General features: G+C 41.1%; 1 protein-coding gene across 1 annotated transcript; it reads right to left on the reverse strand.

Annotated features, from left to right (window-relative positions):
- Positions 1-627: 627 nt before the first annotated feature.
- LOC145401275 (protein FAM200B-like) lies at positions 628-22,791 on the reverse strand. The gene is made up of 2 exons (XM_080273603.1): positions 22,645-22,791; positions 628-1,059 (listed from the first exon to the last, which is right to left on the reverse strand). The coding sequence occupies exons 1-2, from the start codon at positions 22,789-22,791 to the stop codon at positions 628-630; spliced, it is 579 nt and encodes a 192-aa protein (XP_080129729.1).
- Between the last annotated feature and the right edge of the window lie 1,754 nt (positions 22,792-24,545).

A 24,545-nucleotide genomic window follows, 5' to 3' on the forward strand; every position in this document is an offset into this window, starting at 1 on the left:
GGAAATGAGAAGAAGCAGAAAACAATAATCAATTCATCAGTTTCTACAACATTTACTGCAATATTCCTTGCACATTAAAAAATTATGGGTAATTTTTGATTATTAGTCTAACCAAGATCATTTTTCCTCACTGCCATCCATCGACACACAATCCATGATCGCCATCACTAATACATCATCTCTCCAAACTAGCTTGTGGGATGGTTGAGGTTGCATCTGAGCAGAAAGTCTTGGCATGGTGTTTGTAAGAGTCAATCTGATGTCATTTTCTACATCCAGTCTGTTCCTGGTCTTCGTCCTGGTTTGGAAGACGGCTAAAAATCTGGCCTCGCAGAGGCAGATTGTGGCATGTGGAAGAAGAACAGGGAAGGCCAGCATGCTGACTTTAGGATATGACTTATGCAGGTCACTCACCGGAGAGTCGTTCTGTAGATCCGAGAATTCACCTGGGACTTCGCCGGGGGAGTTGGACACATCAAAGTGTATCTGAGAAAGGGTTTCTTATCAGCGCCTTCTCTTTTCCTGTGAGCTCAGAGAAGTATCGTTGGAATTCCTTTTCTAGGGACTCAAGCTGTCCGGTAGTCTGGTCCTTCTGGAACTGATCTAGTTCGCCCTCTGACGCATCCATCACTTCAGACAATTTTCCAGACATGCAGTGTTCCCAATTTTCCGACGGCATTTCTGCAGTTTGGATATGAAGACCCATAGGTTGTCATGAAATAAGAGACCGCGTGTTTCGCTTCTATGAAGTTTTAAATTCAGCTTGTTCAGCTGGTTGAAAGTGTCTGCCAGGTACGCAATCCGTTTATTCCACGTTTCAACTTCGAAGTGTGCCAGAAGATCTCTGTTTTCTGGCACTCTCATAAAGAACCTGACTTCGTCTTTCATCTCAAGGACACGATTCACAATATTCCCTTTCGACAACCAGCATACTGCCATGTAGCAGAGAAGGACCTCGTGGCCAGCATGCATGTGTCTGTGGAGTTCTTTGGATAGACGAGTGTTGAGTGGCCCAGCCTTCATGTAATTCACAGTTTTGATCACAGCACCTCGCACTTCCTGCGGAGAATCAGGGAGGGTCTTACTGACTATTGCATATGGGTGGATCATGCAGTGGATGGCCTTAGTTTGGGGAGTTATCACTCTCGTCTGGAATCCTGATTTCAATCCTAGCATAGTTGGTGCTTCGTCCATACAAACCCCGCACACGTTTCCCCATTGCAGACCACCAGTATGAAGAGAAGTAGAGACGTTTTCCATGTCGTCATCAGATTTTGTAGTGTTTTCAAGTGCGCTACAGAACGGGAATTCTTCTTTGGTGTCGTATTAATGAATGTACCTCACGAAGACAAGCCACTGATAACATGTTCATATTCGTTGATTCGTCGGGTTAGAAAGAGAACTAGCTCAGTGGCTGAATCGGTTGAGAGGTGGCCTGCAGTCCTAATGGACCCAGGTTCGAATCTCGGCTGGGGCAGAGAACAGTTTAAGGATTTGAATTTCATAAAAACAGACTTTACTGATCTACCAGAAGACCCGCCGATATGTCGTAAAAATAACCCCGTTATTACCAGTACATCAGTCCTGTATGAGTCAGCCCTAGCATGTATTCAATATGGACAGTGGATGTTTGCGCCTAAGTGGTGGCAGGTGGTGTAGGAGGACTACTTGGCCTCAAGGAGGACTACTGGGACTTGGGGATAGGCCCTAAAGCCTTTGTCCAGAGTCGGAGATGTGAGAGAGAGAGAGGTTTTGATTTAATCCCAAACCTGAGAGAGAGAGAGAGAGAGAGAGAGAGAGAGAGAGAGAGAGAGAGAGAGAGAGAGAGAGAGAGAGGGAGAGAGAGAGAGAGAGAGAGAGAGAGAGAGAGAGAGAGGGTTAATTTAATCACAAATCTGAGAGAGAGAGAGAGAGAGAGAGAGAGAGAGAGAGAGAGGGGGGGGGGTTGATTTAATCCCAAACCTGCTTTTTCACATTCATAGACATATGAGACATACGCCTCTGAAGAGTATTATTTGACAGAGATACTTGCTGCATCTTCATCGAGCTGGCTTCCTTGAGAACAAGCTACACCATGTTTAGTACGGAGGGTTTGATAAATTTCTCTCCAATCATGAGAGGCCTTTCTTTTTTTTGTATGTCAGTTTCCAGCACAACTTCATTCGAGGCCTCCACTGCTGCCGCACTCTGTCGCTAAAATGATCCACAGATTTCGAAAGAAATGAATTTTGAGTGTTTGTCAGAGTGTATCAGCCTTAATAAAATAAAGAACGCTATATTATGATTATTATGGCAAAATTATATATCTATCTATCTATTGCCAGATGCCTCAATCCCGTTTGGGGTGGCCACAAACAAATCGCCTCCAAGTCGCCCTGTCCCCAGCCATTTCACTGCCCTGCTCCCAACTCACACCCCCCTCTCTCATATACCTCTCCACCCCATCCCTCCATCTCATCCTCGGCCTCCCCCTCCCTCTTCCCCCCTCCACCTCACTCACATACACTCTCTTTGTCAGTCTTTCACCCTCCATCCTCTCCAGATGGCCAAACCACCTCAGTGTGTTCCTCATAACACTTCCTATCACATCCACATCCACACCACAATGCTCCTTTATATCCTCATTCGTCAGCCTGTCTCTCCACGTGACTCCACAGGCTCCTCTTAAATAGCTCATTTCCACTGCTCTCACTCTTGACTTGTGTCCTTCCAACAACGTCCAAGCTTCACTTCCGTACGTTAGAGTTGGTATCACAATACTGTCATGTGGTAACTTTTTCACTTCCATGCTCACTTCCCTGTTTCTTATCACTGCTTTCAAAGAACCAGCAACCTTTCTTCCCTGCTGTACCCTTTCAAGCACTTCACCCTCCAAACCTCCATCCTTACTCATCACACTACCCAAGTACTTAAACGTACTCACATTTTCCAATTCCTCACCATCCAACCTCGCTGTACATTCACTAACTTCACCTCTCTCAAAGACCATCACTTTACTCTTCCCTACTTTCACCTTTAGATTCCGTTTCTTACACACTTTCTCAAACTCATCCACCAAGCCCTGCAGCTCCCCTTCGCCTTCACTCAACAACACAGTATCATCTGCAAACAACAGTACAGGGAGTTTCCAAACACTATCCTCTCTCACCAGGGTCACTCCAACATCCACTACCCTACCTTGTACCTCTTTTATTACCCCATCCATGTACAGATTGAACAACCATGGAGACATGACACATCCCTATTTCAAACCAACTTTCAAAGAGAAAAATTCACTTAGTTCACCATCCACACGCACTGCAGCCTTCGCACCATCGTACATACTCTTCACAGCATTCAACAACTTCCCATCTACTCCATATATTCTTAACACTTTCCACAATCCTTGTCTATCCACCCTGTCATATGCTTTCTCCAAATCCATGAAAGCCGCATACAACTTTTTTCCCTTCTCTAGAAACTTTTCCACTAACGATCTAAGAATGAATATCTGATCTACACAACCTCTTCCCTTCCTAAAGCCTCCCTGTTCTTCTCCAACTAATTTCTCTGTTCTTTCTCTAACTCTGTCTATAAGTATCCTACCATACACTTTTCCTATTATACTAAGAAGACAAATGCCCCTATGATTACCACACACTTCTTTTTCCCCTTTTCCTTTGTACAAGGGAATAATTATACCTGACTTCCAATCCTCCGGGACTCTACCTTCCTCCCAGGCCATTATATATAATATATAATGTCAGTAAAATAATATAATAATCACGAAATCACTTGATGTGATAAATTCCGCAAGGAAACCTGAAGCTTCCATACACATCAACGGCTAGAGGTCAGGGGATTTCTAAAATCATTCCACACATACAAGTACCAAGTAAAAAGTAGGCGCAAACAATAACAGCCTAACCGTTATACATCGAAAAGAGCGTGCGAAAGCTATAGCCTACTCCACCGGTTCAACATTTTCTTGTGTTCTAGGTTACTGGCGTAATAGCGAAATGAACGTTTTGAAAATGTTCCTGCTGATGTACCAAGTTCTTCTCCCTAGATTACCAAGTTCTCCCGTGTCTTCTCGATCCACTAGTCAACCCTCTGCGATCCCCTGGGGGGTTGCAACCCACAGGTTGGGCACCCATGAGCTAGATATTGTACCATATACATATGGTCACATACATATCTTTTCCACCGCCATGTCGTCCATCAGGGTTCCCATGCCCCAGCTAGTATTACCTCATCCCTCGTATATATTTTATTCTTTATTCTTTTTAGCATAGGTCCAGTAGAAAGAGAACAAGATGTTATACAAAGAATTTCCAGTGGGATAAAAAGAAATATAGTATTTGAGTACAAATATGGTGTTATTAAATCCCATTGTTAGTTAATCAATCACTACTATGGCATCTCATTTGTATACCCCCTGCGTTCGAGGTGTCTGTGTGTGAATATATGATGTTTTTGTGTTGCAGGTAGCTAAGCAAAGTATTACTGTATAGTCAGTATATCCACATATTAGTGGAGATTCCCTCAATCGTTTAAACTTCGAGTAACCAGCTACAATGCAGATTTGCGCTTCTGTCCAGCTGTTGCACACAGCTACGATGCAGATTTACGCTTCTGTCCACCTGTCGCACGTGGTTCATGCTCATATCATTGTTTTCTTCATATTTTTCCCAGAGCTTCCTTGTTGTTTCTTTAAAGCAGGTGACGAGTTTGACTTGCAGTCTTCGAGTGTTTCCCCGCTGTGATCTTTGTTTGTGGATATCTCTGGGTGACATATCTCAGGGATTCCTTCTGTACTCTTTGCATTTCCAGCATTCCTATCCTGGAGGTAGTGTGCATTGGTATGGTGGAATGATATATATTTCGAAAAAATAATGTTTTACAATGGAGAGTTTTAGTTTCTCAAGGAAATGACAGCATTTCCTTGCGGTATATGTAGTTTCTGTACTTCACTTTCAGTCCTTGGGAAATTAGGTGACTTAAAATTTAGCAACACTTCTGATGTTTCCCTCTATCATTGCTTCGTCGATGTTTCTTCTTGTTAGTGCTAACAGTGTCAGGTTACCATTGCTAGTTTTTACTTTCCAGCTTCTTTCACATTTATTTAGCCTCAGCGTCTTCCATTGTACTATGCAGTCATGTTCGGGTACAGTACCGTTAGTTATGACGATGTTGGTGGCGTCATCGGCACAGGAAATATCCATACGAAGTACACATTACCCTCTGGCTTGGGCGCGTCAGCCGTGTAGGTGATAAAGTTGTGTTTCACTGGGAAAGGCTGGTGAGGCTGATGTTCCTTGAGATTGTTGATGTACACATTGTTCTAGGAACTTGTTTTATAGCTTTTCTGCAAATTCTTAGAGGCCTTAGCGTAATAATTTGTATATGAGACCCTTTGCTGAAACATTATCAAATGCTTTACTAGTGTCTAGTTATATATATAAACGTAAAATTAATTCTTTGTCCTGCAGTTATTGCTTTTTTCCCGCACCTAACGCGATTGCTGAAGATGTGCTTGTCCCTTTACGGAAACAGCACCTTAATCTCTGGCTTATTATCTTCTCTGATATTTTATGTGTGGCCTCCACGACCGAGATACAGTAGACCTGTAGTTGAAGGAATCGGTGTCTACTTCGCCTGGTTTATGAATAAGAGAGATCGATGCCTCTTTAAAGTATTCAGCGAAATATTCAGTATTTAGCATAGTTTTCGATATTGTGAGCAGGAAGTTAAATCCTTTCATTGGTATTTTGCTAAGCTCTATCATATCTTTTTTGCCTTTTCCTGCCTATGTCTGTTTTTTTATTTTTTTATTAATCGCTGCTGGTAATTCTGCCGTCAGTATTTTCCATGAGAGTTATGAGAGTGAATTCGTTTGTGATAGTCTATATGAATTCATGGTAGGATGCTGTGTGATTCTGTGGTTATAATCGGCTAACCAGATTACCACTTCCTGTTTTTACCTAGGCCATAGTTTGTGTTGTCCTAAATACTGGCATCCAGGTCCTCCTGAACTGGCAGGCAGTTATATCATCACCCTCTGTTCTTTGATCGATTATCTTTACATACTTTATATGGTATCACGGTTTTGCTAATGAACATTTTATTTTCTGTCAGAACTCTTTATTTCTTTTTATTGGTTGGCCGGATCTTTTATGTGTTTTCCTAGTGTTTATTTATTCTGTTTTACTCTTTACTATGAGTATTTGCTGTAGTATCTTGCTTTCCTAATAAACATCGAATGTCAATCTTGTTTGTGTGCATGATCCGCTACTGTGGTGAAACAGTGTTGGGCATATAGTATAATTATCATCACTTGGTGCTGGGTAAGAGGGGGTTATGTATACGGCTGTCAGCCCTTGGCATATTTGTAATTTCTTGACTGGGCTGTTTCAGGTATCTAGTGCACTGTGTATTTCCTTTCTGATTCTAAGTTTGGGAGTTCGGAGTCTGTCACGCTCTTACTGATATCCCAGTTTGCATTTTTCGTGTTGAGTTGCCGCATGAAGGAGATGAAGATCGGAATGCTAAGCAAACTGAAAATTATAGGGAGGCGGTCACTGCTAATAAGCTTAATCTGTGTTATGGAAGGCTTTACCATTTGATATAATTACTCGTATGTCTGGGATGGTGTGAGCTGAGTGTGCGATATATGAAGTGAATTTGGATCCTGAGTGTGCGATATATGAAGTGAATTTGGATCCTGAATGTTCAGATAAGTAATCTGAGATTAGGTCCATAAAGTTTTTCACTATACATAATAGTTATGGAGCTCTGATCAGGGCTCCTGTTATAATTGAGATGGCCACGCCCTCATGTAACTCACGACTTCGGTTCTTTTGGTTGGATGTGAATCCTGGATTTTTTTTTTTTTTTTTTTTTTTTGTAACTAGTCATGTGGAAAGCCATGACTGTTAATATGACATCTGGGATTCTTGCAAGCATATACTAATAATGTTAAACTTTATAAACTTTATGTTAGTAAAATTTGTCCAGTGATGAACGCTATGTTGCAATACTTTTAGAGATGATATATAACTTGTTACCGTTAGGATCTTGTCATATTATATTCTCTTCCCCTGTGAGATTTGCCCTGATCCAGTTTGATTTTCCTGCAACCACCTCCGATACAGAGACACAATGTTTCTTATATCAGTGGTGGAGCCATGGGGTGTGAAACTATTACATGGCTGGGAGGTGTGGTTAGAGTCTAATGTTACATGTTGCTCTAAATGCGTCGTTGTTTCGGGCCTCTGGTTTCTGTCAGTCAAGTACTACTAATCTTTAGGCTTATGGTGGAATGGCGAGGGGATTGGAGGACCTTTGAGAGCATGTGTCTACTGGGACGGTGGGTAGGGACGCTAAAAGAAAAGAAGTTCTCGTACTTTTCTTTTTCTGTTAGATTGTTTACTTGAAGAAAGTCTGTGATTATGGGTTCGTATGTGGTGCAGGTTGTGGTTGTCTCTTTCATGGTAATTGCCACCAAAACAGCAACTTTGAATCCGTTCCTTCAAGCATACTGTTGCTTTAAGGCAACTGGGAGAAAGACAGACCTGTGTCACTTGGTGTTGACTTTCTTTGCTCTGATGGCTGTTTTTCTCTTTGGGCATTTCTTCATTCATTAGTGGTTACTTCGGCATAGGATGCATTTTCACCCTCTCCTTTACATTCGTGCCGCAAGTTTTTTTTTTTTTTTTTTTTTTCAAATACAAAGCACACACTGTATTTGTATAGATGTTTACATTCGTTGGTTATGTGTTTTTTTCCAGGCAACATCTGTACCACGCTGTAAAACGGATGCATTGTTCCATTTCTATTTGATAGGTTGCACTGATCAGAGGGTATACATTGAGACTTTGCATGCATACTTCCGTGGCCACCCCTGGTGTCTTAAACGGGATCTTGAAGATGTTGTTTCATGAAAATCAGGTGATTTTCCTTACTTCGGCCATTGTATGTTTCATTTTAGTAATTTGCTGACGTCATCGAGTTTACAGTCATTGCTATCTCTAATATATCCATTTGTAACTGATTTCCTACATTCTAAATTTGGAGAGTTTGGCGTGAGAAGCCGTGGCTTTCTGGGGAACAGCAGCTTCTTTGTTGAAGAGCTTGTCATAGGAATTATTATCTGCAATAAACAGGTTTAGTGTTCCATTAACTCGTTTATGTGTGCAACCACTGATATTCATGTCTGCTAGCTCCCTCAGTATTCTTTCTTGGAGGCCTGGTGGATTTTTTTTGTATTTACATTTTACTTTGACTCTCTCGATGGGCATCATCCTAGCATGCGGTACTCCGATAGAGGGCTAGGGCGCCCCCATGCAGGTCCCTGTGCCGGCAAGGGAAAGAGGGTCGGAACTTAATATGCCACCTACAGCAAGATAGAAGATTTTAAAGCCAACAAGGGCTGTTCATCTCTCGGAAGGAGAGTACTGGTGGAAAGCAAGAGGTAGAAAAGTGCCCTGGGCAAGGTTATGGGCAGGTGTTCTGAGTAGGTAAAATTAGCTTTTACTGGATACATCACCCCTCCGGGAAGAGAGAGAGAGAGAGAGAGAGAGAGAGAGAGAATGAAAAAAAATTATTTCCATGCATTATTTCCATGATTTACAGTGACTAGTATCACACAACCCTACAACACCGTAATGTGCAGTGCAATTAGACGGTTACCTGAAAACGAAAAACAACGCGCTATTTTAAAGCAAACAAGTTTTTACAACAATGTGTGACACCAGTAGACCTAAAAGTTAAAATCGATATTTCATCTCATAGGTACAGTATAATGCATAGGCTTCACTCAAAATACACAGCTACACATAGCCTATTAAAATATGGTGAATCATTATTGAGGCAAGTCATGGTTGAGGAGATAACTCATCAGGGTTTTCCTAGAGGTAATCATTATACAAATATGGCAGGAATGAGTACATAACTCACTAGGTTTTTCTTAAAAGCAAACACACTCCCTTCCTCCTTTATATTCCAGGATAAAGCATTCCCTAATTTAAGACTCCTAACTAATACAGAACTTGAACCATAATAATTGATTCTTGGTTTGATTGCCTTATGTTTGCTCCATAAATGTTCCTAACCGTAAGAAGTGTACAAAGCTAATTAGGAAACCTCTCTCACAATATGTTAAATATCGTTATACATTGCTCAAAAATACATTTCTGAGATACATTTAACCATTGTGCTTTCTCTAAGAATGGGGTAATGTGGTCAAAATTATATGTTCCACCTTCTGCTATTGGCAGCAAAGTTTTGTTTCTGTACTCAGATGAGTTTCGTTGCATTAGTTGTACACCAGATTCAGATTGCATCATTAATAAGGTTGAGAGCAGTGTTCTAACTACCGTACTTTAATTCTGATTTCTTTAATGAGCGCATCCTGTTTACGGTTTATATACACTGGGATCCCGAGACTGACTCATTTCCCTTGTGTGTCCGTTATATATAGGTCAGTCAAAATACACACAAGTTCTTCTCGCAGCTACTAAGCTGAATATGCACACTTGAATGATCGTGTTTTAGATATTCTTGATTTGGGTGTTCTTGTGATATTAAGCAGACACTGACTTTTTTCATTTCATGTTTAGCATGAGACCATGTTTAGTACAGTGGTGTTTTACCCTGCTTAATATCTGTTCTACTCTATGATCAAGGTCTGGTATGTTTTCATTGGTACCCTTGTGTATAAACTTGGTGCCATCGACTTACTGTATAAGAAAACAATCTTTTACATACTGAAAGAGATAATTGACATATATTTTAAGAAGGACTGAACTTGTGGCATGCCGAATGACACTTACAGTTTTGATGATACAGTATTTCCAAAACGAACAGACTGTGTTCTGTTACTTAGATAATCTTTAAATCATTATGAGTCTATGATAAGTCGACCGAACTTTTGAATTAGTAATTCATAACTAACACTATTAAATACCTTTGATAAATAGAATGAAGGCAGTAGAATTAATTCATCCATACTGATATAAAGATTATCATATGCATACATGAGTGCATTTTTCAAGAAATGTCCGTGTCTAACGCCATGCTGGCTGTTGCTCAGATTTGTTGATTTATGATAATCAAAGAATGTGTTAGCTACAGTTTTTATTAATATCTTTGATACTTTTGACAAAGATATGGGCCTATACTTATATCATTAGAGAGAGAGAGAGAGAGAGAGAGAGAGAGAGAGAGAGAGGGTTACTGTGATGTTGCCATTCCTCTCAATAGTTGGAAGCGAAAGGGTCAGGGAGGGCCAGGGTTGGAGATGAAGGAAATGATGAGAGAACGAGAAGGAGAATGAAGCGGGTGAGGGAAAGGGTGCGATAATGTCCTAGTCTTTTCGATGAATTTTTGTGATGGTCAGTATCGTCTGTTTAACCAACTGGGCTCATTTGAAAACATTAAAGTATTTTCTCTAGGCAACCACAATATGATTTTGTTTGGCTCTGAGGAATTCTGGTTTTCCAATAGTTGACCACTGCCTCGAGAAATCTTTGGAGTGTTGGATGTTTTCTCAGGTGAATAAAATAGATTTAGCCTGAATGAAGTACTCAAGTGTGCTCATGGCAGCGATATGGTTACGGTAATGCAGAGGAGCAGGTTGAGCTTAAAGAAGGAGGAAAAGGATAATGAAAAATAGGAGAAAAAATGAAGAGACAAAAGTTTCTGAAACGTGTAGGAAAGTAAACAGGTAAGATGAGTTAAAAGAAGAGAAGCAGAGGAATATGTATTTTTAACTATAGGGACAGGGGAAAGTAAGGAGTAACATGTTTACAAAGGAAGCAAACAATAGCGAAAATGGTAATACAGTAGCATGGAGATAACCCTTGCACAGCCAAGTATGGCAAAACAGTGGCTGAATAAGATGTGATAAAAACTAACAAAAGATCAGCTCAGCAGTATCTAGTTGCGGCGACTCCATACTATACAGCAATGCGGTTTGGTCATTTTCATTGAAAGAAATCGTGAGAATTGACAAATTCAGTAACTGAAGAAGCGGCTGTAGTGTCAATTTAAATGTAGACTGACGAATGAAGGGCCAAGCTGTTGGCGTGGTGTTGACTTTCATTAATTGCAGGAAAGCCTATTCCTAAACAGCAGTATTGAGAAAGCATAGCATCAGAAGAAAAACATGGAAGTACCGACAGGGAAAATAACATTAAACGAATAATAACCAAGTATCAACGAAGGTAAACATTTTTTATCACTAGGCTAAATTTGTTTTCATAAACTGATAAGCAAAAGTTAAGGGAGGGTTGTACTGTACATAGCATAAGACGGATACATGGGTATAATTCAGACTCACCTGCAGTGTATTCTCACTCTTGTACTGACAGTATGCAAACTATTTTTTTTTCCGAATTTTGTGCGATTTAATATTCATTACATTGACCATGATCGCTTGCATCTTTAATCTCAACTTTATACGATTAAAACATTTTATAGTCATGCACTGAGGGAATTTAAATCTACACATATGTGATGGTGTTAGGTTAGCATTCAAACTGTAATAGGAAAGTTATTTAAAATCCACCCGAGAGCTACTATTTTCATTATCAAAGACTCGTAAATTGCACGGGCAGCACAAAACTGATATCGGTTACCGAGATGAAGTCACAACAGTTACAACTAGACTAAAAAACGTAACTTGCTGTTATTGGTACTTTGTTACAGGATCTTATTTGGTTACTAAAGTTAAATTGGACTTGGTGCGTGAAATGAATAACTTTTCAGTTATTAGTCAAGCTCGTCAGTTCGTCGTCGTATATTCTTACATATATATCACGACAAAAGTATTTTATTTGCGAGATTTATTACCTCCGCCAACGGAGTTGGAGAAGGTTACGCATTCACCCCCCTGTTTGTTGCTTGCCGGATTCGAAAGATTCGGCAAGGTAGTTGGTAAGTTCCGTATGTTTGTCGTCCGTCTGTTTGTTTGTTTGTCTGCTCTCTACAGGCCACAGTATTGCCCCAGTAGCTCAGACAAAAAAAAAAAATAAATAAATAAAAAAAATCAGAGAGTAGATGTCCATAAATCCTGGAAATCTATTGTTTTTCACCAAAATCGGTCAAAGGCCCTGAGCTGGGTGGGGGACTGAAGCCCCTCAGTGGCCATGAGTCCGGAAATCGTTGAGATACAGTGGCCGTCAGGCACCATTTTTTCACATTTCGAAAAAATCTATTTTTTTCCTACCAAACTGAAGAGAAACGTCTGGCACACCTGACAATGCAATTTTTTGCCTCCTAAACCCATCCTGTGCTACATAATGAAGCACGAAATTATTCGCCACATGACTGCCTACACGCCGGTGAAATCAAAGCAGACACAGTCTGATCCATCTGGCATGCGCGCTACTTCCTACACAGTGGAGAAAAATACAGTAAGCAAACACAATCGAATCCATCAGGCAAGGGGGAAAGAAGGGGGGGGGGAAGAGATTAGGGGGAAGAGGGGAGGAGAAGAGGGGAGGGGAGAGAGGAGAGGGGGTGAAGAGGAAAGGGGAGAAGAAGGGAGGGAGGAAGAGGCAGGAGTGGAAGAGGTGGGGAGGGGAAGAGTGAGGGATGGGAAGATGGAGGGAGGGGAAGAAGGGGGGAGCGGTAGACGGCGGAGAAGAGGAGGGATCCATCCGGCAAGCTCTCTGCCTATGGTAGTTTTTTTTTTTTTTTTTTTTTTAATAATAGAACATAGGAAGCAAAAAACAAATGGATAAAAAACTAATCCATACACCAGATTACTGGCGACCTTCATTCATTAAAAAATTGTAAGTTGGACTTGAACAGCTGTACGTTGACGTTTGGGGGGAAACATCTCCAGGGAAGCAAGTTCAAGAGAGATACAATTCGGGGAATAACAGAATTCTGATAGGCAGAAGTTCTGCAAAATGGCTGAGTGACATTCCAGTCATGAGCGCTACCAGATGCCCGTGTAGCACGAGGGAAGGCATGGAGAGGTGGCACAATGGACGAAACTTCATCTGTGCATTTGCCATAAAAATATATGTAAAATAATGCAAGGGAGGCAACATTCCTTCTTACTTGTAGGGGAGGTAGCAGGATTATTAATAATTCCAACAGCTTTGTTCTGAATTTTGTCTAGTTGTTTTAGTGCAATATCTCCACATTCATTCTAGAAGGGTGAGTAATAATCTAGCTGAGAGCACACATGCCTCTTCCAAATTGTAGCCAACTGCTCATCAGTGAAAAGATACGGACTCTACAATAATCCATGTTTCTTTGAGGCGGTTTTAACAAGTGATCTGACATGAAAGGTTCAGCTGAGGGCACTGTTAAGTGAAACACCGAGAATTTAAGTACTTTTGCAGATGGGAATATTAATAGCACTGAAGGTAATATACGAATCTGGCAATATCTCTCTACTAGTAAATTGTATATATTTAGTTTTACTAGCATTAAATGAGACAAGGTTATTTTGTCCCCATTCAGTGACTTTAGAGAAGTTTTGATTTATGGAGATGGCTACATTGAGTTTAGAGTCAGAAATATTAAACTTTGCAAATGGGTGTTATGAAATGTGATGTGTTGAGTCGTCTGCATATGAATGCATGGGATTGTGAGTAACATAAGTTGCCATTAAAATGAACTAGGAAAAGGGTTGGCGCCAAAACTGATCCTTGTGGCACGCTAGTGTTAATTGAGTGGAAAATGGAATATACATCATCCATTTTTACTCTTAGTTTTCTGTCACTGCGATATAAGGAAAGCAGAGGATCAAGAGCCATTAGTCCATAGCAAGGGAGTTTGGATAGCAGGGAACGGTGCCACACTCTGTCGAAAATTTTAGAAATATCTAGATCTGCTGCGTGAGTTTCCCTGTTGGTGAACTGAGTGATGGATGGAATAAGTTAGGAAGTTGAGTATATCAATGGTGGATCTTTCATGGTATAAACCATATTGTCTATCATTAAGTTGTTGGATTCAAGGTGATGCACTTTGTGCATATTAATTACAGTTCCAAATACTTTACCAAGAGAAGACGTGATAGCTATTGGTTTGTAATCATTGGTGTCAGAGGAACTTCCTTTCTTTGGAATTGGGTGGATATTGGCTTCTTTCCATGAATTTGGGAATGAAGAAATACGTATGCTAGTCTGAATAATTTAGCTAGAACAGAGGCAAGTTCTGGGGAGCACTTTATCAATACAGTTGGAGGAATTTCATCTGGGCCTGCCACTTTGTTGGTTAGTAAATTGTCTAGGATGGATTCGACATATCTAGTCTGTATTTTAAGTGGAACAGTTTCGAAAGAGTCAAGTTCTAGTACAGGGACGTTGTGGCTGACATCCTTTAAGGCAGAATTTCTGGCAAATGTACTGGCAAGGATTTACGCTTTGCCACGCATGTCATTTGTAATGTTACCGTTTGAAGACTTTAGTGGGGGAATGGGTGATGCCTTGTTAGCCCGCCACATGCCGGCAGACTTTGGACCCTCATGGAACCATGGTGGTGGCCAATTTTTGACCTTTTTTTTTTTTTTTGCTAGATAGATTAGAAATGATGAAAGAACATTGAGAACAACCATAAAAGTACTTACAGAAGCCATTTAGTTCGATTTTGAGGTCGATCCTCCCTGAGCAGGTGGCTGAAGCTTTGGAGTAGCGTCCGTACACGTCTCCACCCACTGCCGCCACAGAGTGAGAAGAGGCAGAAGCTCTGCATTTTCTTCATCTGTAACAATGCTATTCGAGCCAAGGACACTCTTGTTGGGTATATAGATGATATAGGAAGTGTCCCCAAGCAAAGTACTATATGTTGGCTCATTATGACAAGCGAGTGAGTGAGTTGGATTGCCCATATAATTTTCATAATATTTCTTATTCTACGTTTCTGAGGTAGAAAGGCTGTGCCCACACATATTATCAATCAATCATTACCTGTGGCACCCCATGGGATGCATAGGGCCTCGGTGAACTCTCTCCACCAATATTTGTCTCTTGCCATCTCCTTGAAATCCCACCAATACCCCTCTCCTGCTTCTGTTTTCATTGTTCTCAGCCAGGTTTCCCTCAGCCTACCTCTACCTCTTCTTCCTCTAGCAGTCCACTCTGGCACATACTGTATTAAACTGCCTTCTTTTCTATACATGTTCTCCAGCCACTTCCATCGAGACAGTCTCACTTATTCATCATCTGGTTCCACTCTCGTAATATCCCTTGCTCTTTCATTTGTTATTCTGTCTTGCCTCTTTACCCCAAGAATCCCTCTCGGTATTATATTTTCAAATCCTAATACTTTCTAATCTGTTGCAATTGTACTGTACCATGATTCATGCCCATAAATTAAAATTGGTCTAACCATGGGCTTGTAAATTTTTACTTTAGTATGCACCGAAAGCATATTATTATTCCAAACAGATTTCAACATTCCAACAGCTCGCCAAGGCTGTCTTATCTTCTCCTCAGTTTCATTGTATAATGATCCGTCAGATGACACAATCTATCTATCTTTCTATTGCCAGACGCCTCAATCCCGTACGGGATGGCCATGAACAAATCGCCTCCACGTCGCCCTGTCCCCCGCCATTTCACTGCCCTGCTCCCAACTCACACCCCTCTCTCTCATATACCTCTTCACTCCATCCCTCCATATCATCCGCGGCCTCCCCCCTCCCTCTCCCCCCTCCACCTCACTCTCATACACTCTCCTCGTCAGTATCTCACCCTCCATCCTCTCCACATGGCCAAACGACCTCAGTGTGTTCCTCCTAACGCTTCCTATCACATCCACATCCACACCACAACGCTCCTTTATATCCTCATTTGTCAGCCTGTCTCTCTGTATGACTCCACAGGCTCCCCTTAAATAAGTCATTTCCACTGTTCTCACTCTTGACTTGTGTATTTCCAACAACGTCGAAGCTTCACTTCCATACGTTAGAGTTGTTATCACAATACTGTCATGTAGTAACTTTTTCACTTCCATGCTCACTTCCCTGTTCCTTATCACTGCATCCAAGTAACCAACAACCTTTCTTCACTGTTGTACCCCTTCAAGCACTTCATCCTCCAAACTCCGATCCTTACTCATCACACCACCTACGTACTTAAACGTACTCACAGCTTCCATTTCCTCACCATCCAACCTCACTGTACATTCACTGACTTCACCTCTCTAAAAGATCATCAGTTTACTCTTCCCTACATTCACCTTTAGATTCCGTTTCTTACACACTCTTCCAAACTCATCCACCAAGCCTTGCAGCTCCCCTTCGTCTTCACTTAACAACACAATATCATCTGCAAACAGCAGCACAGGGAGTTTCCAAACACAACCCTCTCTCATTAGGGCCACTCCAACATCCACTGCCCTACCTTGTACCTCTTTTATAACCCCATCCATGTACAGATTGAACAACCATGGAGACATGACACATCCCTGTTTCAACCCAACCTTCAAAGAGAAAAATACACTCGGTTCACCATCCACATGCACTGCAGCCTTAGCACCATCATACATACTCTTCACAGCATTCAGCAACTTCCTATCTACTCCATATATTCTTAATACTTTCCACAATCCTTGTCTATCCACCCTGTCATATGCTCTCTCCAAATCCATGAAGGCCGCATACAACTTATTTCCCTTCTCTGGAAACTTTTCCACTAAAGATCTAAGAATGAATATCTGATCTACACAACCTCTTCCCTTCCTAAAGCCTCCCTTTTCTTCTCCAACTAATTCCTCTGTTATTTCCCTAACTCTGCCAATAAGTATCCTACTATACACTTTTCCTATTACACTAAGAAGACAATTGCCCCTATGATTACCACACACTTCTTTTTCCCCTTTTCTTTTGTACAAGGGAATAATTATAGCCTACTTGACTTCCAATCCTCCGGGACTCTACCTTCCTCCCAGGCCAATCTGCACATCTTCCACATCCATTCCACTACTATCTCTCCCCCATGCTTCAGCATTTCACCACACACTTCATCAATTCCTGGTGCTTTCTCCATTTTGACTTTTTTCATTGCTTCCACAACTTCTATCCTACTGATTTCTTCCTGTCTTCTCACCTCCTTCCTTCTCCTAGCCATTCTCCAGCTACTTATACTCGCATTACTTCCATTCTCTATGTTCAACAATTCCTTAAAGTGTTCTCTCCATCTGCACACTTTTTCTCCCTTCTCCACTAGTAATCTACCATTTTTATCTTTCACTTCCCTACTGACTTCACTGCCACCCTGTCTTACTCTCTTCACCTCTTTCTAGAACATTTTCTTACAGTCCCTCTACTTTACACTCAAATTCCTTCAAAATTCCTCATCCACTCTCTACTTACTCTCTCTCACTAATCTTTTCACCTCTCTCTTACTTTCTATAGTCTCTCTTCCACCTCTCAACTTCTTCCACGCCCCTATTTCTCATCCATTCATTGTATGGATTCTTCTTTTGTGCCACAGCCTGTCTCACCTCTTCATTCCACCACGCTGTTCCTTGCATCCCCTTCCGTCTTCTCTTCACCCCACACACCATATCACATGCTGCACATTTTTCTTCTGTGAATATTTTGCACACACCTTCCACATCCCCCATCTGCTCCAGTTCATATTTACCCAATCGTTCCCTCACTTCTCTCTTATATTCTGCCTCTTCCTCATCCTCTTGTAACCTTTCCACTCTCCTTGCAACTAATCCTTCCCCCCATCCTTCCCTTCTTCTATTTCTCCATCTTACTTGGATATTGATTCTGGCCACCACCAAGCAATGGTCAGAAAGTCCACTCCCCCAACCTCTATACGCTCTTGTATCCATTATGCACTTTTGCATCCTTTCATCCACACACACATAATCAGTCATTGCCTTCCGTTCATTCAGTTCATCACCCACCCTTCTCATCACTCGCCATGTATACCTGTGGATCATTTTGTGCCTGAAGAGGGTATTGGTTATCACCAACCCCCTCCCGGCACAAATGTCCACTAATGCTCTGCCATTCTCATCCATCTCAGCAGGCACACCCCACTCACCAACTCTTCCACCCACCTTCACATTCCCTACTTTACCATTCATATCACCAATCAAAAACACTCTCCCATTCCTTTCAAACTTTTCCATGCACACTTCCACATTTGTCTAGAACTCTTCTCTCACTCTGTTTGCACGATCTTGCATTGGCGCATACATGCACACAATCGCCCACATTTGTATTCCAGCTTTCAATCTTACCCACACAATCCTTGAGCTAACTGATCCATACTCTCTTATGTTCTTCATCCATCTTTTACTCACAACAATACACACTCCTTCTTTTGCCCGCTCATTCTCACCTACTCCTGCACATATACCCCATCCATACTCCCATTCTCTCACACTCTCACCTCTCCATTTAGTTTCAGTTATTCCACATACATCCACTTTCGCACCCTCAAGCACCTGGACAATCTCTCTCTCTTTCACCTCATCATTCGCACTCATTACATTCCATGTCACGATCCGTACCATATCCATTGTCCGGTCTTTTGTCGTCATCTTTTAGTCAGTCCTTGTCCGAGGCTTCTTGTTCGTCTTTTTAGTTAGCTGTTTTCTGGGGAGGGGCATTAACCCTCCGCCAACCCGTTTAGTCGCCTCATACGACAAGCAGGGATACTGGGGAAGTATTCTTGAAGACCCCCTATCCCCAGGGGGGATGATACAATCGTTCCCAGATACTTAAAGGTTTCTACATTCTTCACCACATTATTCCCAATTACACAATCGATTTGGGTCTCCACGTTCATATTAATAATTTCAGTCTTTCCACAATTTATCACCAATGCCACCTTTTCTCCTTCCTCCACCAGACAATCAAGCACCCTCTGCATCTCGTAAATACTTCCGCAGATCAGCACAATATCATCAGCATAGTCCAAATCCACCAGCTTCTTATTTACTTTCCAGTTAATTCCTGCACCTGTTCTCCTTACAACCTTTCTCATAACATAATCCATAACCATATTATACTGTACATTATATTTGTTTTCCACATAACTTACAATTCTTTTCTTAGTCTATGCACTCTTGGTGAGTTTTCTTGCACACTTAACGCACTACTGTTCTCTTTTCTCGCACAGCAAGATATTCGCACTGTGTCATTCCACTTAGTATATTTTCTCGCACACTCAGAGCACTACCATTCTCAATTCTAGCACAGCAAGATATTCACACCATGTCCTTTCACTTTTTCTAGCACACACACACACACACACACACACACACACACACACACACACTTACTTTTACAAAGTAATAGGATTGCAGGTACGAAAGTGGTACACAAACAGGATGGAAGAAAAAGGAGGAAGGTAGTAGAACCATGTCATGACAAGTATATAAACAAGATGATAAAGTTGATGTACTCAAATGTGGATGGAATGGTATCTAAATTACAAGAGATGAATGATTATGTCAGAGAAAATGAACCACAAATAATATGCCTAACTGAAACAAAATTAACACCGAGGATATCCAATGACATACTAAACTTAGAGGAATACAATATATGGAGAAGAGACAGAAATTTAAAAAAAGGAGGAGGAATTATAATATTAACTAAGAAAAATCTAAAAGTCAAGGAAATAAAACTAGATATACCATCACAAGTAGAACTGATTGCAGTAGAGATCAACAAATCTGAAGGTAAAGTAATTGTAGCCAATTTGTACATGCCACCCAGAACAAACACATGGGAAAGAGACGAATATGAGGACCTGGCAGAGAGTACAATTCAGAGCATAAGATCATTACTACATAAAATGGAAGAGAAATCTGAAAGAATTATACTAACTGGGGATTTCAATACAAATATAAATTGGAATACTCTAGATATAATTAGCCAAGAAAGCTGTTGGGACCAAAAGCTCCTGGATCTCGTACAAGAGTTTTTCCTAACGCAACATGTGAGGGAAACCACCAGAAAAAGAGGACTTGATGTACCTTCAGTGCTAGATCTAATATTTACTAGGCAAGAAAATGATATTGACAGTTTAATATCTCACCCTCCACTCGGCAAAAGCGATCATGCAGTACTAAATTATAACTTCAGGATAGCATATGACATAGTAAACAGCAATGACAGTTACAAAAAAAGCCTAAACTATAAAAAGGGAAATTATCAAGACCTAAAGAAGTATTTCTTAGAAGTTGATTGGGAAAATGAGCTTAGAGGACAAGATTTAAATGCTGTATATAAAAAATTCTGTGAATTTTGTGAAATAGGAGTCCAGAAGTACATCCCACAGCACAAAGAAGCAGATAAGAAAATACAGAAATGGTTCAATACAGAAAGTAAAAAATCAAAAGAAAGAAGAGATTTGTTGTGGAATAGATACAGAAGACACAATAGTGAAAGGGCGTATAATAATTACAAACAGGCAAGAAACGACTATACAAGAATAAGGAGGGAAGCCCAAAAACAGTTTGAGGAGGATATAATAAATAAAAGTAGTGACCAACCAAAGCTGTTTTACAGCTTTATCAGAAGCAAAACCAAAGTAAAAGATATAATACAATCCATTACGGACGAGGGAATCACTTATACACAAGAGAAAGATATTTGTGAAGCACTAAATAAGAATTTCCAATTAGTTTTTACAGAAGAAAAAAATTTTGAGAGGGACTATGTGGAACACGCATGTCCACACATACTACCAGATATACAAATAGCAGAAAAAGTAATACAGGAGGAGTTAAGTAGATTAGACAGAGGAAAAGCAAGTGGTCCTGATGAAATTTCATGTTGGGTATTAAGAGAATGTGCAAAGGAGTTAAGTAAACCATTATTTTTAATTTTCAAGAAATCCTTGAGTCAGGGTAATCTACCTGATATTTGGAAAAAAGCAAATATTATCCCCTTATTCAAGAAAGGAAATAGACAAAATCCACTCAACTACCGACCAGTATCACTGACCAGTGTTGTAAGCAAGGTATTAGAAAAGCTTATAAGAAAAGCTTGGGTAAATCATCTAGAAGAATACAGTATGATAAAGAAAGACAGTTTGGTTTCAGAAAAGGAAAAACGTGTTACTAATCTGTTGAGCTACTATGACAGAGTAACAAACACAATACAGGAAAGGGAAGGATGGATGGACAGTATCTATTTAGATTTCACGAAAGCTTTTGACACAGTACCACACCAAAGACTTTTATGGAAACTGTACCATCAAGGAGGAATTCGAGGCAAACTGTTTTGTTGGATGCAAGACTTTCTCATAAAAAGAGAAATGAGGACAGTACTAAGAGGAAACTACTCATCATGGAAAGAAGTGACTAATGGAGTACCACAGGGTTCAGTGTTGGCACCAATCATGTTTTTAGTGTATATAAATGACATAAACAGTAACAGTGGAAATGAGAGCTATCTGAATATGTTTGCAGATGATGCAAAAATACAAAGGAGAATTACTAACACAGACTCTTGTAATGAGCTACAAGAATAATTAAATAAACTTCATGAATGGAGTAGTACATGGCAAATGGAATTCAATGTGGACAAGTGTCATGTAATCAAGTTTGGTAAAAGTGGAAAAAGACCTGATTGGGATTATAAGTTAGGAAATAAAACCCTGTACACATCAGAAAGAGAGAAAGACCTAGGTGTGATTATCAATAACAGACTATCTCCGGCTGACCACATCAGCGAGAAGGTACGGAACATGTATACCCTGCTTCCAAATATGAGAATAGCATTCACAGACATAAATGAAGACATGCTAAGAAGGATAATAACATCATTCATTAGACCAACCTTGAAATATGCATCAGTTGTCTGGAGTCCTCATCTCAAAAAGCATATAGACAAGATTGAAAAAGTTCAAAGGGCCGCTACAAGATGGATACCAAGCTTAAGGGACCTAAGCTACGAAGAAAGACTAAATAAACTGAATCTACCAACACTACAGGAGAGAAGGAAAAGAGGTGACATGATAATGCTATATAAATGCATATCAGGGAAGGAGAAAATAGACATAAATGATTACTTAACATATGGAGAAGCATCAGCAAGAGGACACTGCAAAAAACTGCATAAGAAGAGAGGTGATAAAGATGTAAGGAAATTCAGTTTCTCAAACAGAGCAATTGATCAATGGAATGCACTACCGAATGAAATAGTGTGTGCCAAAACAATTCACAAATTTAAGGATATATACGATAAATATGGTTTAAGACACGGGACAGTACGAGCTTGACTCATTCCTGTAAAGATACAATTAGGTAAGAACAATTAGGTAAGAACACACACACACACACACACACACATACATACGTAACTTATTTTACTTCATTTACTATTATAATATCCCTAACACTAGTTTCTGATCATATTACATTTACTTATGAGATAATTATCATTACATATGATTTACAGTTATGTACATTTCACTTGCGTCTTTTATCGCACACACCACGTAGTTCAGAAGTGGAGTAGGATGTGCTATTCTTTGAAGCAGGGTGTGAGGCACAGCCCCACATCACACCATACGCACTGGTAACGCGTGTCCTTTCGCCATTTTCTGGGCTGTATTATGCTGTGTTGGCACACGTGACACTTGCGTTGGGGATTCCTCTTCGCACCTGGCGCCGTCAGTACCTCTGGGAAATGACGTTCGATGAGGCGATGGGGATTTTCCCCACCAGTTGATTGTTTTCTAGGGCATGATCAGGGCCATGGGTGCGAATCAGCTCCCTGCACAGCTCCCTTATGAAGTCCTCGAAAGTGTCACTGGATCCTGGGGTGTTGGCGCGGAGGAGGTTAGCAATCAAAACTGTTTCTTGTACCATTTCATCGTGGGCCTGACACACTCATCGTTCGATATCATTGCATGCGATGGCTCTACCTGATGCATTTTGATATTGTAATCAATTACAGCCTCAGGCTTCCAAATGTCACATGTTTTTCACTGCGGTAATAGATGGTCTTTGCAATATGCATCAGGGGGCAATGAACTGTCGACATGAGGTTCACCTCACGGTTGTGGTGCCAGGTAGTGGTTAGGATATTATTGGCTTGAAAAAACACTACCTCCTTCCTTTCCAGTTTCCTGCCTACCTGTACCATGTGCCGCCTGTTTTTTTTCACAATACCTCAGATGCCAGTCTCTTGCTGCTGCAAATACTGAGCGAGAAGTGGGCTAGTGTATCAGTTGTCCAGGTACAGGACGTGCCCCCGATGAAGGTAAGGCTGCATCATTGTTTTCACAACTGCACCAGACAAACAGACAATCCTATCCTCTGTAATTTCCATCTGTCCACCAGTGTACAGGACTATGTCCTGCTCATACCCAGTCCTGCAGGCTCACATGACGAAAATTTTGAACCCAAAGCGGTGTCTTTTGCTTTTTTTTATGTGTCCGACACTGGACATAGGCTTCACAGTCTGCTCCTAAGGCCCAGTAGTCCTCCTACATACCATACACTTCTACATGTCACCACTTCGGCGCTAACTCCCACCGTCCATACTGAATACATGCCAGGGCTGTCTCATATAGGACTGGTTTATTGGTATTAGTGGGGGTATTTTTACGACATGTCGGCGGCTCTGCTGGTAGATCAGTATTGTCTGATTTAATATAATTCAAATCCTTAAACTGTTCCCTGCCTCAGAGGGGACTTTAACTTGGGTCTGTTAGGACTGCAAGCCACCTCTCTACCGACTGAGCTACCGCCTGAAGGCAATGTTCCCCTTCCACAACACAAGACTCTCGTCTATGACCAGGTCTCTGCAGAGAAAGAGGATGAGAATCACGACCTCAGGTGATCAAACACTAGGGGAATTTGGTGCATCCTGTTGGTGTTGCCTATGTTGCTGGGGCCCTCATTATCATAAAAATGGAGCCAGATGAGAATGTACTGGAATCTGTTTTCCCCCATAACTCTTCCAAAGAAAAGTGTTGACATAAGGGGGTCCACAGTACAGTATGAAGGTAACTGATTCCTTTTTATTAGTCCCATCAATAGAACTAATGCCAGGGACAAATACAACTCACTGACAGCTATGTTGACATCAAACAGCCGGCTATGGGGTGTTTGTGGGGCTGTGCCATGGCAGAATGCTGCGTACATGATAGAAAGTTTGCAGATTCTGAGAACCAACTCTCTAGTGAAAAGGTTTTTGAAGAAATCTATCTTCCAAGAGGATTGGTTCAACTCGAGAACAGTACAGCCTGCCGTGTCCCCACGAGTAATTGGTTTGTGAATGGGAACAAAATTGCTCCCATCCTCCCACTCCCACGACATTTCATCCTCTGCTTCACCATTTCCACAATCGCCACCACCTCTCTTCTCATCAGGATGGGGAGGAAAACCAGAGGCCACCTGGGGAATATTTCCCTCCTCCTCAGCTTCCTCCTGACTATCACCTTTTTTCCCCCTACCTTTCCCTTTCCCTTTTCCTTTCCCCTTCCCCTTTCCTTTCATCCCCACTCTATGAATAAGGGAGGAGGAAGCACTAAAATGAGGTGGGAAATTTCCATGGGGAAGGTCACATGTGTTGGGGTGGCTGGGCTGAGGTGACTCAGGCCTTTGTGAGGTCAGTG

Source organism: Coenobita brevimanus, chromosome 55 (assembly GCF_032717465.1).
Source record: "Coenobita brevimanus isolate Jiangsu-jjx chromosome 55, ASM3271746v2, whole genome shotgun sequence".
In the NCBI taxonomy this organism is placed as follows: Eukaryota; Metazoa; Arthropoda; class Malacostraca; order Decapoda; family Coenobitidae; genus Coenobita; species Coenobita brevimanus.